General features: G+C 46.4%; 1 protein-coding gene across 1 annotated transcript in view; it reads left to right on the top strand.

The window, feature by feature from the left end:
- RAPGEFL1 (Rap guanine nucleotide exchange factor like 1) overlaps window positions 1–11,106 on the top strand; it is a 131,261-nt gene extending 120,155 nt beyond the window's left edge. Inside the window, exons 14-15 of the mRNA XM_060256189.1 lie at window positions 5,785–5,839; window positions 10,597–11,106. Coding sequence (XP_060112172.1) covers window positions 5,785–5,839; window positions 10,597–10,721 — 180 coding nt within the window. The 3' untranslated portion in view covers window positions 10,722–11,106. The remainder of the gene's footprint in view (window positions 1–5,784; window positions 5,840–10,596) is intronic.
- The last annotated feature ends 3,560 nt before the right edge of the window (window positions 11,107–14,666 follow it).

Here is a 14,666-nt window from a genome sequence, read left to right as displayed (position 1 = left end):
TTGCTAGGTAGTAAAGTCCCCGCTCTTTAATTTTTGTTCAAGATCAGGGGCCCGCTAGTACCTTTCCTTGTGTCGATCTGGGGATTTTGGAGGTGGAGCCAGGAGACGTTGGGGGCGGAGCCAGGAGAAAAGGTTTGACAAGCACATTCGAACACGGACGGGAGTTCTGGCCATCACATTCAAAGGAACCGCTCTCCTTTTAAATGCCTTCCCTCCATTTGGAATAATGAAGGATAGGGGCATCATTCTTTTGGGGCTCGTAGAATTGAACCCGCTGGTCCATTCTTTTTGAAACTTAGGGGTGGGGCGGTTAGGAGAGGCACCAGATGCTTTGCTGAAAAATTGGTGCCTCTACCTCAAAAAACAGCCGCCCCAGCTACCCACAGATCAATTTTCCTTTCTATCCTATGGGAATTGGTCTCCACAGGGAATAATGGAATGCCCGGCGGACATTTCCCTCCCCGCTGCTTTCTGATGACCCTGAAGTGGGGGGAGGGCCTCCAAATTTGGGGATCCCCTGCCCCCACCTGGGGATTGGCAGCCCTAGTGGGCACTGTGGTAGTTATTGTGGCACTACCACACAATGTTGGTCTTGTTCTCACTGAGGTGGTAATTTTATGTTGGGGCTGTTCCCCTTAAGGCTGATGGTGGGAGCCGATGTCCCTGTACAAAAACTGAGGGAAAGTATCTAATGGACACAAGGATTGCAAGCTTTTCCCCTTTTGTGCTAAGTTTTCTTTGTGGATAGGAATTCTTTGGTGCAGGGGGGGGGGGGAATAAACAGGAGTCTTGCGGTGCCTTAAAGACTTAATACAGTTTTATTCCAGCATAAGCTTTTTTTGTGTGTGTGGAACCACTCTTTCAGATGCTAAGAGTGGGCAACCACTGTGCTGTCATTTTATGGAGGAAGTATGGAAGGAAATGTACGGAGAAACGTTAGGTCAGCTGAGGAGAATGAAGCTGCTGTTTGAGCCCTGAGAAAACCTTTCCAGGGATACTTCAGATCCCAAATAATAGCACCTCATCCCCTTCTCGTGAAAATAGGGTTGTGCGGATTAACTTTCTGGCTGCTTACTGGACTTTACAGATGCTACACATTAGCTTAATGGGGCGTCTAAATCAGCTTCTTTCTATGAATCTGTGTCCGGCCGATCCACACCCACTGTGAAAGTAGGCCTCTTACGGCGTGGCTTTTCAGGACGAAAATGAGGGGAGGAGGCAGGGGACAGGGGAGATTTACCCAAATCATCTTTTGATCTCCGAAACTGAGCAGCTGGGCAGAAGGGGGGTGGGGTGGTGAGGAAAATCTTTATTTTCTGAGCCCTGCTGGGTTTGGTCCGCTGGTCAATCAGGTTTCTTAATCAACAACATTGTGATCAGCTAAAAAAAAAAAAAAGAGGCCAGTGGCAGTGGAGTTTTTAATACAAGTATTACTAAAAGCTGCAGATGTGTAAGGTGAAATGGGGCTTGTACTGCATCACATGCATATACAGGCAGATTAAATTGAATGGGCCCTGCAGCGTAATCCTAAACAGAGTTTCAGCCTTCTAGACCCATTCCTTTGAGTGGATTTAGAAGGGCGCAACTCTGGGTAGGATTGCACTGAGACCATCCACCCCACCCACCTACCCCCGCCCCAGTCTAGCTTTTAACAAAGTCTTCAAGGTGTCCTTTAAGAAATCCAATGCTTCGCCTCATCAGATACTCCGTGCACACCTAGGCTTATGAAATTTCCCCCCCTTAGTGTAATTTCTGGTGCTGAAGATACCAATATATCTAACTGGCATTAGCTGGAAATTTCTTCACGGAAGACAATTTTTGCATATGACCGTCCCTCTTTTGGAGTGAGCTTCTTTTCTGTATTTCAATGGGATGGTGTGAGGCGCCCTCTACTGGAGCAAAGCAGTAAAGAGGCAGGGTGCATCCTGTATTGAGGACCTCTTCTGTTGGTCCATTGCCCACAGTTTAGTACCTTGGTCAGCAACTAACTTACCTATGGAGTACCTATGGAGGGTGGTGAGCTGGAAGCCATCTGTTGTTGTTCAGTCGCACAGTTGATTCCAACTCTTTGCGACCCCATGGACCAAATCACACCAGGCCCTCCTGTCTACCACCATCCTCGGAAGTCTGCTCAAATTCGTGTTAGTTACATCAGTAACACTGTCCTGCCATCTCATCTTTTGCCGTCCCCTTCTTCTTTTGCCTTCTGTCTTTCCCAGCATCAGGGTCTTCTCCAGTGAGTGCTCCCTTCTCATTTGATGGCCAATGTATTTGAGCTTCAGCTTCAGCATCTGACCTTCCAGGGAACAGTATGGGTTGACTTCCCTTAGGACTGACTGATTTGGTCTTCTTGCAGTCCAAGGGACTCTCAAGAGTCTTCTCCAGCAGCACAGTTCAAAAGCATCTATTCTTCTGTGCTCGGCCTTCCTTATGGTCCAGCTCTCACAGCCATACATTACTACTGGGAATACTGGTATCTACCATCTACCCTATCCCTGAAGGAACAACATTTTGCCGTCTGTCTTTCCCAGCCATACATTACTACTTTCTGTCACAGCCATGCATTACTACTGGGAATACTAGTATCTACCATCTACCCTATCCCTGAACCACTAACAACCTCTGTTTTCCGCAGCCACAGTTTTCTGTTTTATTGCTTCTGGTTTGGAAATTGGGATAGTTCTGGAAATAGATGATAATAATAATACTACTACTACTAATAATAATAATTATTATTATTGTTATTATTATTTTATTTTTATATCCCGCCCTCTCCTGCCAAAGGCGGGCTCAGGGCGGCTCACAGACATGGAACACCATGATATAAATAAAATACAATATAAAACAACAATTTTAAAATACAATTCAATTACATAGTTAATTAAATGGATAAAACAGGTGCTATAAAGTGCTATAGATCACAATCATGCACAAGATGGCTGGATGGCTACCGATCCGTTTAGCCAGGTTCTGTCCCAAAAGCAAGCTGAAACAGAGAGGTTTTGCAAGCCCTGCGGAACTGGTTCAGGTCCCGCAGGGCTCGCACCATCTCTGGAAGTTGATTCCACCATCGAGGGGCCATTGCTGAAAAGGCTTGCTCCCTGGTTGTCTTCAGTCTAGCCTCTCGTGGCCCAGGGATTTTTAAGAGGTTTTGAGAGCTAGATCTCAGTGCTCTCTGGGGAACATGAGTGGGTAATACTAGTTTTGGTAATACTTCAGTGGCCAGCTTGAGTATCAGGGCCTCAGGTTGCTAGCTCCTAATGGATATAATACTTAGGCGCTTGATTGTAATAACGCACCATTTATTTCGCGTATGGAAATCCCGCCTGGAAGCGCAGAGCGCAGCAAATGCACTTGAAACGACAGACGTAATCCAGGATAAAATTACGTCTTTAAACCCTGCAATGTATTCAATTAATGTATCCCCCGCTGGTCTGAGCCGTTATCCTGCAGTGCCCCGAAAAGCTGGATTTTACAACTGGTATAAATTATGCAAATGTTTCTTGTTTTGGATGGCCTATTGTGCAACTTCTGCTACCCTGCATAATTTATTCTGATTGGTTAGGCAGCAGCATTAGCCAGGAGCTCTGTGGGCCATTTGTAACAATTAGAATTTTCCCCCCTCCTCCCTTTGGCCATTGCAGCTGTAAAGTCTACAAACTTCCCCCATTTTTTGTACATTTAAGTTGGCCAGGTCTGTGTTGGAAAACACCTGGATACTTTGGAGGTGGATCTGGGAGAGGGCAGGGTTTGGGGGAGGAGGGGGCCTCAGCGTGATACAGTGCCCTAGAGCAGGGGTGTCAAACATGCAGTCTGGAGGGCTCCTATGAGGCTTCCGAGCAACTGTCTGTCATCTGCTTCCTTCTGCATCACAGCTTGCTTTGCAAGGCTTGCCCAATTGCACATGAGCTACAGAGCAAAGCCTCTGTTTTCTCCATTGGCTGAGGCTTCTCCCTTGGGGAGAAGGGGGGGGGGGAGAGCTTGCTTTGCCGGGCTCTCTCAAGCGCACAGCAGAGCTACTGAGCCAAGCCTCTCTTTCTTCTATTGGCTGAGGCTCCCCCCCTGGAAAGGAAGAAAAGAGCCCGAGCTTCCTTTGCCCACTTCCCTGGATCCCATGGGAGAAATACAGAGAAGGCATCTTTAAGACCAATGAGTGCTAACATTTTAAGCATGTTTTAATTTCTTAAAAAATATATATTTGTGTTTGTCTGTGTTCTTTATAAAGTTTATATCTCTGCTACCTAATCTTAAATAGGTACACACATGGCCTGGCCTGACATGGCCCCACCCGACAAGGTCTCATTTATGTCAGATCCAGCCCTCATAACAAATGAGTTCAACACCCCTGCCATAGAGTCCACCCTTCAAAGCAGCCGTTTTCTCCAGGGGAGCTGATCTCTGCCAGCTGGAGACAGCTGGCAACCCTATTACATGAAACCCGAAGCTGCTAGTGAGCAGTTCTTTGCGTGTTCCATCAAACACCGTTCCGTTTTTCTGTTTTCAGACTGACATCCTTGGCTGTACTCCGCTTAGTCAATTCAAAAAACCTTTATCAGATTATAAGCAAACAAACAGATAAATAGCTACAGAAATAACAAAAAACAATGTACATTCAACAAGCAGTCTTTGATTACCAGACTCAAGCAAACCTTTTCAGTTATTTCAGATGACAAATCATTCAGAAAATGGCAAACCTTTACAGCGTCTGAGCAGCCCGTCGTATTGAACAGAATTGAATCTAGAAATCTAAGGCATATAGTAAGGAATCTAAGGCATATAGTATCATATAGGGGACAATAAAGAAGAATATGGGACAACGAGTCAACTTGTTTTAAATTACATATACAAAGTCTTAATGAAAGTGGGATTTTTAATATATACCATAGGTAACTACTGGTGGGATAGTATTGCATCTGGCAAGGGTAAATGCTCTACGCAATTCTGGATCATTGAGAGCTGATAAATAAGAAGGCAAATGACCAATAGTTGGGGAGATTCCAAAATTCAGAGGGGAGCAAGATTTATTTGCAGCACTCATTAGTTTTTGCAGTTCAATATCTAAAATTCCGTGTTTAATTACATAATATGCGCTTGTAAGAGGAAGCATATAGAGAGAATCCACAGACAAACCTAAGGTGATTATTTTCCTCTCGATGCAGGAAATCCATTTGGACGAGGAGGATTCAGACAGCATTTGATATAAATAGCTCCCACAGTTAGCAGAATAGTGCACACGGAGCCAATATTTGATTGATATAAGCCATGCTCTAGTTTCTAACATATTGAGGCCTGTTTCTAGACAAAGAGTGGCACAACATGGTAAGCCCATGATTTTCCTAACAAATTTGGACTGAACTCTTTCGATATCGAACGCAAAAGCAGTAATCCAAGTTGGAATACCATACAATAACTGGCACATTAGTCTGTTCAGAAATGCTCTCGCTTGACCTTGAGGATTGCACCAGAAACATCTAAGCTCCTGCAATTGCCTTTCTTAACAGACTGTGCAGCGAAAGAGTATCTGCCTCGCATGCGGAAGGTTCCAGGCTCGGTCCCTGGGACCACCAGTTGAAAGGATCAGATTGTAGGTGATAGGAAAAAATCTTTCAGAGTCGGCAGTGCTGACGTTGATAGACGAAGGATCCAACTCTACAACAAGAAGCTGCCTTCGGTTAAGCGGAGAAACAGATCATAGTTTTGTTCAGTGTGGATGCTATAAAATTGGTGCGGAACCGGGTGTCTCAGGCGCCTAGAACAATGAAGCCCTATCTCTCTCTCTTGCAGCACTCTGTGGCAGAAAAAGTTCGGACAATCAGGAAGTGCCGGAGTAGGCCTCTCTGTGAGTACTGATCCCGCCCCCCAAACTGGATCCAAATGGGGGAGGGAGAAAACATTCTGTACATTTTTGAAGCCCCCCTCCCCCCGAAGGACCCCAGGGCATCATTCATCCCATTTTATCCCAGGGGAGGGTTAAACTGAGGGCCTTAGATAAGGGTATTCTAGACGTGGTGCCCAAAGCTTTTATTGAGCAGGAACGCACAGGAATGCAGTTCTGGCTGGCTTGGTGTTGGAGGTGTGGCCTCAAGGGTGGAATTCTAGCAGGAACTCCTTTGCATATTAGGCCGCGCACCCCTGATGTAGCCAATCCTCCAAGAGCTTACAAAAAGAGCCTCGTAAGCTCTTGGAGGATTGGCTACATCAGGGGTGCGCGGCCTAATATGCAAAGGAGCTCCTGCTAGAATTCCACCCCTAATGGGCAAATGAGTTCCTCTTAGGCTTTTTCTCCAAAAAAAGGCCTGTGTGAAACAATGGGGATGTCACGAGGTGTGACCTAATATGCAAATGAGTTCCCGCTGGGCTTTTTCTACTTAAAAAGCCCCGGTGGTGCCTACAGGCATCATAGTCCCAATCAAAACCTTTCCTTGCACCTTCCAAGCGTTCTTAGAAAGTGGGCGGGGCTAGGTGGGGTTTTTGTCCTGCAGGGCTTCTGATTGGCCGTTAGAGGTCTGATCGGTGGTGTGGATTTTTAAAACGTTGTTTCCAGCAGCATCTAATGCCACGGCACAAACAAGGTCAACTGAGCGTACACAGGAGAATATTTTAAACAGTGTGCTGATTTGGAAGGCATTGCGTTAAAGAGAGCTTCCGCCTGAAATACTGAGGAGTTACTATTTGAATTACGAAGGCCTTTTGCTCCCTGATGTTTTGTGGTTGGCGCTGGCTCCTGAGGCAGCCATTTTGTAATTGTGTCCACTGCCCGGTGTCAGAATTCTAAAGGTGCCCACTGGCTCAAAAAGATTGGAGACCCCTGCCATAGATAATGCCTTATCCCCAGGGATCATTTTGTAGAAAAAGAGGTGCTGGAGCTCATTAGCACAACTCATTTGCATGTGCCACACAGCCCTGATATCCCCAGAAGGTGTACTCAATTATATCAGCTCAGCATCTACCTTCAAATGCTTCTTTGAATTAGAATTGTCATCATAAAACCTGACTCCCATCATACTTTTTAAATGACTTTCTCCTGTGTGGCCACAGTGGCAGGATGAAGATTTCCATCTGTCTGCTTGATATGCTTTGGTTATTTCCCCATTTTGTTTGTGAGGAAAAATATTAGAAAGTTTGTCAAATCTGAGAGCTCAGCAGAATTCTCTCAAGGAGTTTGAACAGTGGAGCCCAGAAGCAAATATTTTTTGGGAGGGTGGGGGGTAAGAAAGAGCACAATAAAATTTAGAGGTTCTGGAGCTCCACTGCTGTGAGCCTCTGCCCAAAATGAGGCCTGCTTATCCCCATAGTCTGGCATGGGATGTGTGGTGCCATTTTAGAAACTGCATTTTTATTTTTTAAAAACATGTTGGAAACCGGAGCCTGAGGGGCCTGTGCCATGGGGCTATGGGGGGCTGCTGTCTCCCCCTCCCCTCCTGCTCCAGGTTTCAACAGGAGCAATTTAATCCCCTCTGGACCTGCAGTCCTCAGAAAGACTGGGCTTCTGCTGGGTTTGAAAAAGTCAGCCTCCAGGCTGTATAGAATGGTATCATGTTCCCATGGCAGGCTTGCAGGTGAGGTATCACCTAATTGGGCCCAGAGAAATTGGCGATGGGTCCAAGGTCAGCCAGCCGGTTCACTTCATTGCCTCGTCGGGATTTGAACTTGGGTCTTTCTGATTCTCATCTGATGGGGCACAGGAGATTTCTGCCATCCTAAACTTGCTACAAAGGGAAGGTGGCACAGTACAACCCAACCTTGGAAGCCAAAGAGGGTCAGCCCTGGTTAGCACTTGGGTGAGAGGCTACCAAGGAAGTCTGCAGAGGAAGGCTTAAGAACATAACATAAGAGAAGCCATGTTGGATCAGGCCAATGGCCCATCCAGTCCAACACTCTGTGTCACAGAAGAACATAAGAGAAGCCATGTTGGATCAGGCCAGTGGCCCATCCAGTCCAACACTCTGTGTCACACAGTGGCCAAAAAAACAAAGTGCCATCAGGAGGTCCACCAGTGGGGCTAGAAGCCCTCCCACTGTGCCCCCCCACAAGCACCAAGAATACAGAGCATCACTGCCACAGACAGAGAGTTCCAACAATTTATTTTTTGTTCAGTCACACTGTCGAGTTCGACTCTTTGCGACCAATAGGCACTGGCAAATCAGCTCTGCCAGTTTGGTTTGAGAGCCAGTTTGGTGTAGTGGTTAAGTGCGTGGACTCATCTGGGAGAACCGGGTTTGATTCCCCACTCCTCCATTTGCACCTGCTGGAATGACCTTAGGTCAGCCATAGCTTTCACAAGAGTTGTCCTTGAAAGGGCAGCTGCTGGGAGCTCTCAGCCTCACCCACCTCACAGGGTGTCTGTTGGTGGGGGGGGGGAAGGTAGAGGAGATTGTGATCACTTTGAAACTCTGAGATTCAGAGTATAGGGTGGGATATAAATCCAATATCATCATCATCTTCTTCTTCTTTTTCACCTTGAAAGACCCTTGCTAGGGTTGCCATAATGTAAGGTTTTGCTGAATAACCCTCAGATAGGCTTCAGCTATGAATGTATAGGAAAGTTTGTATTGATTTGTTACAAGAGCAGACCACTCCCTTAGCAGACTTTGCCTGCAGTGGGTGTCGTTAAGTAATTCTACAGGGTGAGTGTCATTAGGTAACTGTAAAAATTAGGAGAGCCAGTTTGGTGTAGTGGTTAAGTGTGCGGACTCTTATCTGGGACAACCGGGTTTGATTCCCCACTCCTCCACTTGCAGCTGCTGGAATGGCCTTGGAATAGCTGGAATAGCTCTCACAGGAGTTGTCATTGAAAGGGCAGCTGCTGTGAGAACCCTCTCCAGCCCCACCACCTCACAGGGTGTCTGTTGTGGGGGAGGAAGACAGTGTGCGTTTGCAATAAAAAAGGCCAATGCCATGCTGGGAATTATTAGGAAGGGAATTGAAAACAAATCAGCCAGTATCATAATGCCCCTGTATAAATCGATGGTGTGGTCTCATTTGGAGTACTGTGTGCAGTTCTGGTCGCCGCACCTCAAAAAGGATATTATAGCTTTAGAGAAGGTGCAGAGAAGGGCAACTAGAATGATTAAAGGGCTGGAGCACTTTCCCTATGAAGAAAGGTTGAAACGCTTGGGACTCTTTAGCTTGGAGAAACGTCGACTGCGGGGTGACATGATAGAGGTTTACAAGATAATGCATGGAATGGAGAAAGTAGAGAAAGAAGTACTTTTCTCCCTTTCTCACAATACAAGAACTCGTGGGCATTCGATGAAATTGCTGAGCAGACAGGTTAAGACGGATAAAAGGAAGTACTTCTTCACCCAAAGGGTGATTAACATGTGGAATTCACTGCCACAGGAGGTGGTGGCGGCCACAAGTATAGCCACCTTCAAGAGGGGTTTAGATAAAAATATGGAGCACAGGTCCATCAGTGGCTATTAGCCACAGTGTATGTGTGTATATAACATTTTTTGCCACTGTGTGACACAGAGTGTTGGACTTGATGGGCCGTTGGCCTGATCCAACATGGCTTCTCTTATGTTCTTATGTTCTTAGGAAGGGAAAGGAGATTGTGAGCCACTCTGAGACTCTTCGGAGTGGAGGGCGGGATATAAATCCAATATCTTCTAAAAAGCCCGCGGTTTTCCTTTCTTCCCTCCCTCCTCCTGTCCTTCAAAGATCTAACTGTTTACGACTGTTTACAATCTTAGGTCACAAAGTTCTCGGCTGGCAAAATGAAAGTTCTTCTGAGCCAGATGGCTGCATTCCTAGCCCCCAGACATAACATTTAGCAAGTTAGCAAGATAAAATGAATAGACTACTTCACATAGAACGAAATCAGAGCGATTGAGAACAAGTATGGTAAATTACATGGCCTGCATGGCATAGAAATACATGGCATAGAAATCCATAATGGCAGGACACATGGGGATTCTGACCAATGTTCCCCCTAAGCTGCAGAGTCTTGTGAGCAAAAATTCTACTTTGTGAGCCGCTGGCATGAAAGTGGTGAGCTGCTGCATAAACTAGTGTGCTCTGGGGCCATCCTTCCTGAGCTAAGGCAAAAATGTGTGAGCTGGAGGCCAAAAATCTGTGAGCTAGCCCACGCTAACTCAGCTTTGAGGGAACACTGGTTCTGACACATAAGCTGGCTGCAACTTGACAACAGTACACACACGCAATTCTACTACATACTGCTTATTGGATTGTATCCATCCTGTTGATTGTATCCAGGAGTCGTTTTGTAGAAAAATAGGTGGTGGAGCTCATCCATTGTTATGCAGCTGCACCTACTGGTCAATGGACAAGGTAGGTAGGTGGGGAGGAGGAGGGGGGCCGTCAGAAAGGTTCAGGAGCTCTGCTCCTGTGAGCTCCTGCTGAATTCAAGGCCTGACTGTATCAACTTACGTTACGCACGCATTCACAGACCTTTAATGGCACAATTGTACAGAAAAACTTATATTGTTAAATCCACGTTTCACAAGGGGCTTTTCTCAAACCTCTATTGCCTTGAGCCCTTCACGAAGTTGAATTTTTGCTCATAAGACGCCACAGCTTAGAGGGGGTATTGGGGGCGGCGTGACCGTGTTCCCCTTTTATTTCCTCTTGCAGGCCTGGAAATGGAGTCGTCGCCTCAGCAGCTGCAGACCAAGGCTTACGTCCGGCAGTTCCAAGTCATCGACAATCAGAACCTGCTCTTCGAGCTCTCTCACAAGCTGGAATCGAACAGCCAGTGAGGCTGGCGGGGTGGGTCCTAGCGAGGAATGTTACTCTGCGGGATATTCAAGCACTTTTGGGGATGGACAAAAACGGTTTTTGCCTCCTGAGCTTTGCCCTGCTTGGAGGGGCAACAGCATGCGGTCTGCAAAACGGCAGGGAGGACTGACCTTGGGCAGGGATGGCCCAAGACCTTTGGATGTCTGAGGTGGAAAATCCACATGGTACCTTGCTTTCTTACTAGTTAACATGGGACACCATCTATTGGGACATTTTCTTGCCAATGAACCTGAGGTTTTGGTGTCATTTTGTTTTGCTACCATTTAATGGTGCTCCAGATTTTACTTAATGGCAGAGCCCACCCTGGGCTCTTCTCCATTCTCATTTTCCTCGCTTGTAAGTTCCTGTTTCTTTTTGGGGGGTGTTTCCCATTCTTAATATTTTTGCTCCCTCTAGCGGTTGATTTGATATTACATCAGTTTGCATCAGCCAGATCTCCCTGCGGAATTAAACTGCATGTTTTTATGCCAGGAAGAGCCCCGTGGCGCAGAGTGTTAAAGCTGCAGTACTGCAGTCCTAAGCTCTGCTCACGACCTGAGTTTGATCCTCGGCGGAAGCTGTGTTTTCAGGTAGCTGGCTCGAGGTTGACTCAGCCTTCCATCCTTCCGTGGTCGGTAAAATGAGTACCCAGCTTGCTGGGGGGAAAGTGTAGATGACTGGGGAAGGCAATGGCAAACCACCCCATAAAAAAGTCTGCCGTGAAAACGTTGTGAAAGCAACGTCACCCCAGAGTTGGAAACGACTGGTGCTTGCACGGGGGACCTTTTCTTTTATGCCAGATGTAACCCGATGTAATAAAGGGTTGGCCACTAGAGGGAGCAAAACATGCAGAACAGAGAAAAACCTGGGAAGGAACAGGAAACTTGCAAGGGAGGAAAATTAGAAAGATGGAGAGCCCCCTGTCTCCTGCAAAGGCATCATTTGTGTGGGCTCTCGGCAAGAAAAGTTTGTATCAGTGAAATGTACACAGGAGAACCTCCCTGATGGATTGTGTCCCATCAGTTGACTTGATTGGTCTCTCATACTTCTGCCTCTAACAGCACTCAGAATCTACCACCTCTGACAGGCCCTTAGAGGGTGGTTAGGACTTAAAATAAAACAAACAAACAGTGTTTTCTACAGGGGTCATAGAAAGCAGAAGTGGGATTTCTTGTCTCGTTTTCAGGAAAGCACGAACAAAAGGTCAGTACCCATACTGGGCAGTTTCTCTCCCTACCAAGAGTGTAAAGGAACAAGTTCTTTGAAAAACTACGAAGTTTTCAACAAGATAAATAAGCTGCCAAGGTTGTGACTCTAACATAGTACAGTTGCCCAAGGCAGCATGTACAGACGTGTTAAGAAATGTTAATTTTCTATCTTTTAATCCTCTTCTTATTTCTATATTGTTGGTGTATATTTATATTTCCACCTTGGAAAGGTTTATATGATTAAATATTCCAAGGAGACTCTCAGCAGAGTTTTCACAGGTTTCAGTTCTTGCTAGCTGTTAATTTTTTTTTTAAATGCAACTCAAGGTAAATAAGGTGGGAAAAAAAATCCTTTTGCCTTTTGCTGGGGAGAGCAGTTACAGTCCAGCTTCGGCTGGTTGTGCCATGCGGGATGCGTTTCTAGAGTGTCCATTTTGTGAGATTTTTAACTGCAGGGATTTAGTTTTTAAAAATATCAGAATTCTGTATGTTTCAGTTCCCCTCGTCCGTTGGGGCATACCTATACTACAGAATTTAACTTCAAAACCTTTCTGGTCTCTCCAGGGAATCACAAGGACGAGGAGATGGGGATCACTCATTTCCTATTCCTCGGCTTCTTACCAAACTGCAATTCCCAGGTTTCTCTGTGGGAAACCGTAAAAATGTTGTATAAATATGCTATAAGTTTGTAATGTAGATAAATACGCTAGGTCTCTGGTTCTGGCTTGTATCTTGAGTTTATCGTTCCTTAGAGGTGTTAAATCACATTTTGTTTTTTGGATAAGGGGAGCAAGAAGCCAATTATACCTTCTTGAATTGAGGAGTCAATAAAAGTCACTCTCGATCTCTTAGGTAGGGATGGGCATGAATTGGCCCACAAACCTAAATTCGCAACAAAAATCCCCTGGTTCATGAGCCAAGGCCCATGTGATTTCCCCTGCAATTAAATTCCCATGACCCTCCATGTGGTTTTTGGAGGTTCAGGCAGTTTGTGGTGGTGCATGTCAAAGCAACAGGGGGATGGACTTCTGCGGCCCTGGAAACACCACTGTTGCAGCCCTGGAAACACCAATAGTGGCCCTCCAAAGCTCAACAGACAGCACTGGCTGCCAATAAAAGAGCTCCCATTCTACCCAGCAGTTATGAGGCAGAGAGAGGAGGGAACTGTAAGTCATTCCTCAGTGTAAACTGTGGGGTTGGGGCCATGTTTGGTGCTTACTCAGGGCTCTGAGGGACCTGTCCTGCTCACACCAAGCATAGGGGTTAAGCTTCACTGGTTCCTCAGCCAAGGACCCCTCCTTTTGGGCTTTGTGAGTAGCACTTTCCTGGGGGCACCTGAAGAAGAAGAAAAACTGCAGATTTATACCCCGCCTATCTCTCTGAATCAGAGACTCAGAGCGGCTCACAATCGCCTATATCTTCTCCCCCCACAACAGACACCCTGTGAGGTGGGGCTGAGAGGGCTCTCACAGCAGCTGCCCTTTCAAGGACAACCTCTGCCAGAGCTATGGCTGACCCAAGGCCATCCAGCAGGTCCAAGTGGAGGAGTGGGGAATCAAATCCAGTTCTCCCACATAAGAGTCCACACTCTTAATCACTACACCAAACCTGCTGTAAATCAGCCCCCCCCCCCAACCCCCCTCCCCAATCTTCACCAAACTTGGAGGGCACGTAGAGAAGAGTCAGCTGGAGACTCGCTGCAAGTTTGGTGTGTCTAGCCCATGGGGAGCATTTTACTGTATCACGAACCTCACAAAATGAACCCGTTGGGTAAATGGAGATTCGTGGTTGGTGTAGCCCCAGAGACCAAAACAAACTTTGATCTCCCCGATTCGTTCCCATCTCTTAGGAGTGTACTTTAGCATAGGGGGACAGGAGGATTACCATCACAGGAGAGATGGTGGGGTCCCCCCTTCTCTATAGTATTATGAGGCCGTTCACAAGAACACTTAACAGTGCATGTATACTCAGAAGTAATCCCCACTTAATTCAGCGGGGCTTACTCCCCAGCCAAGTGGATTTAGGCTTGCACCCTAAGTACACTTGCTGTTTATACAATCTTGATTAAAAAACCATTTTGTTCTCTTTCCAAAGTGCCTTTAAAAGGTGTGGCAGTTCAAATCCCGCGTGCACTCCACAGGAATTTATCCGGAGTAAACGACTCAAATTGCGATGGGACGGACATTTCTGTTAAACGTTAACCAAAAGAGCACACGTTTTCACGGCAGACTTTTTTTACGGGGTAGTTTGCTATTGTCTTCCCCAGTCATCTACACTTTCCCCCCAGCAAGCTGGGTACTTTTGGGGGAGATACAGTGCCAAATATACATGCGTACAGACGGACCTTCAAATGTTCTGGATTTTGTAATGCCTTCATCTCTCCGTCTCCAGGCCGTCCTTCCTGGGGGCTCCTTCCAAGTCAAAGGCATAAATGAGGACCTATTTTTTATTATAGCGAAGTCTGAAAAGTTGTTTACAGAGCCTCTTTGTGATAAGACGCAAGAACTCCTGATGTTGATGAGTCCCATAACGGGGGGGGGGGGGTGGTGGTGGTGGTGGTGGTGGGGAAATCAGGACTTTACTTGATCTGGTGTCCAAGCCTAACAGGTTCAGCCCCTGGAATCTGTATTCAGTGCCATGGTTCAGCCCTGGAAATGTGAAACAACGTGCGTGCCTCTGAAACATGTCCTGAAAGCGTTGTCTGCACTGCTGAGTAAC

The sequence above is a fragment of the Heteronotia binoei genome, chromosome 15 (genome assembly GCF_032191835.1).
Source record: "Heteronotia binoei isolate CCM8104 ecotype False Entrance Well chromosome 15, APGP_CSIRO_Hbin_v1, whole genome shotgun sequence".
Classification (NCBI taxonomy): Eukaryota; Metazoa; Chordata; class Lepidosauria; order Squamata; family Gekkonidae; genus Heteronotia; species Heteronotia binoei.
Note: the sequence above shows the minus strand (reverse complement) of the source record. Positions and strands in the feature narration are given on the sequence as shown.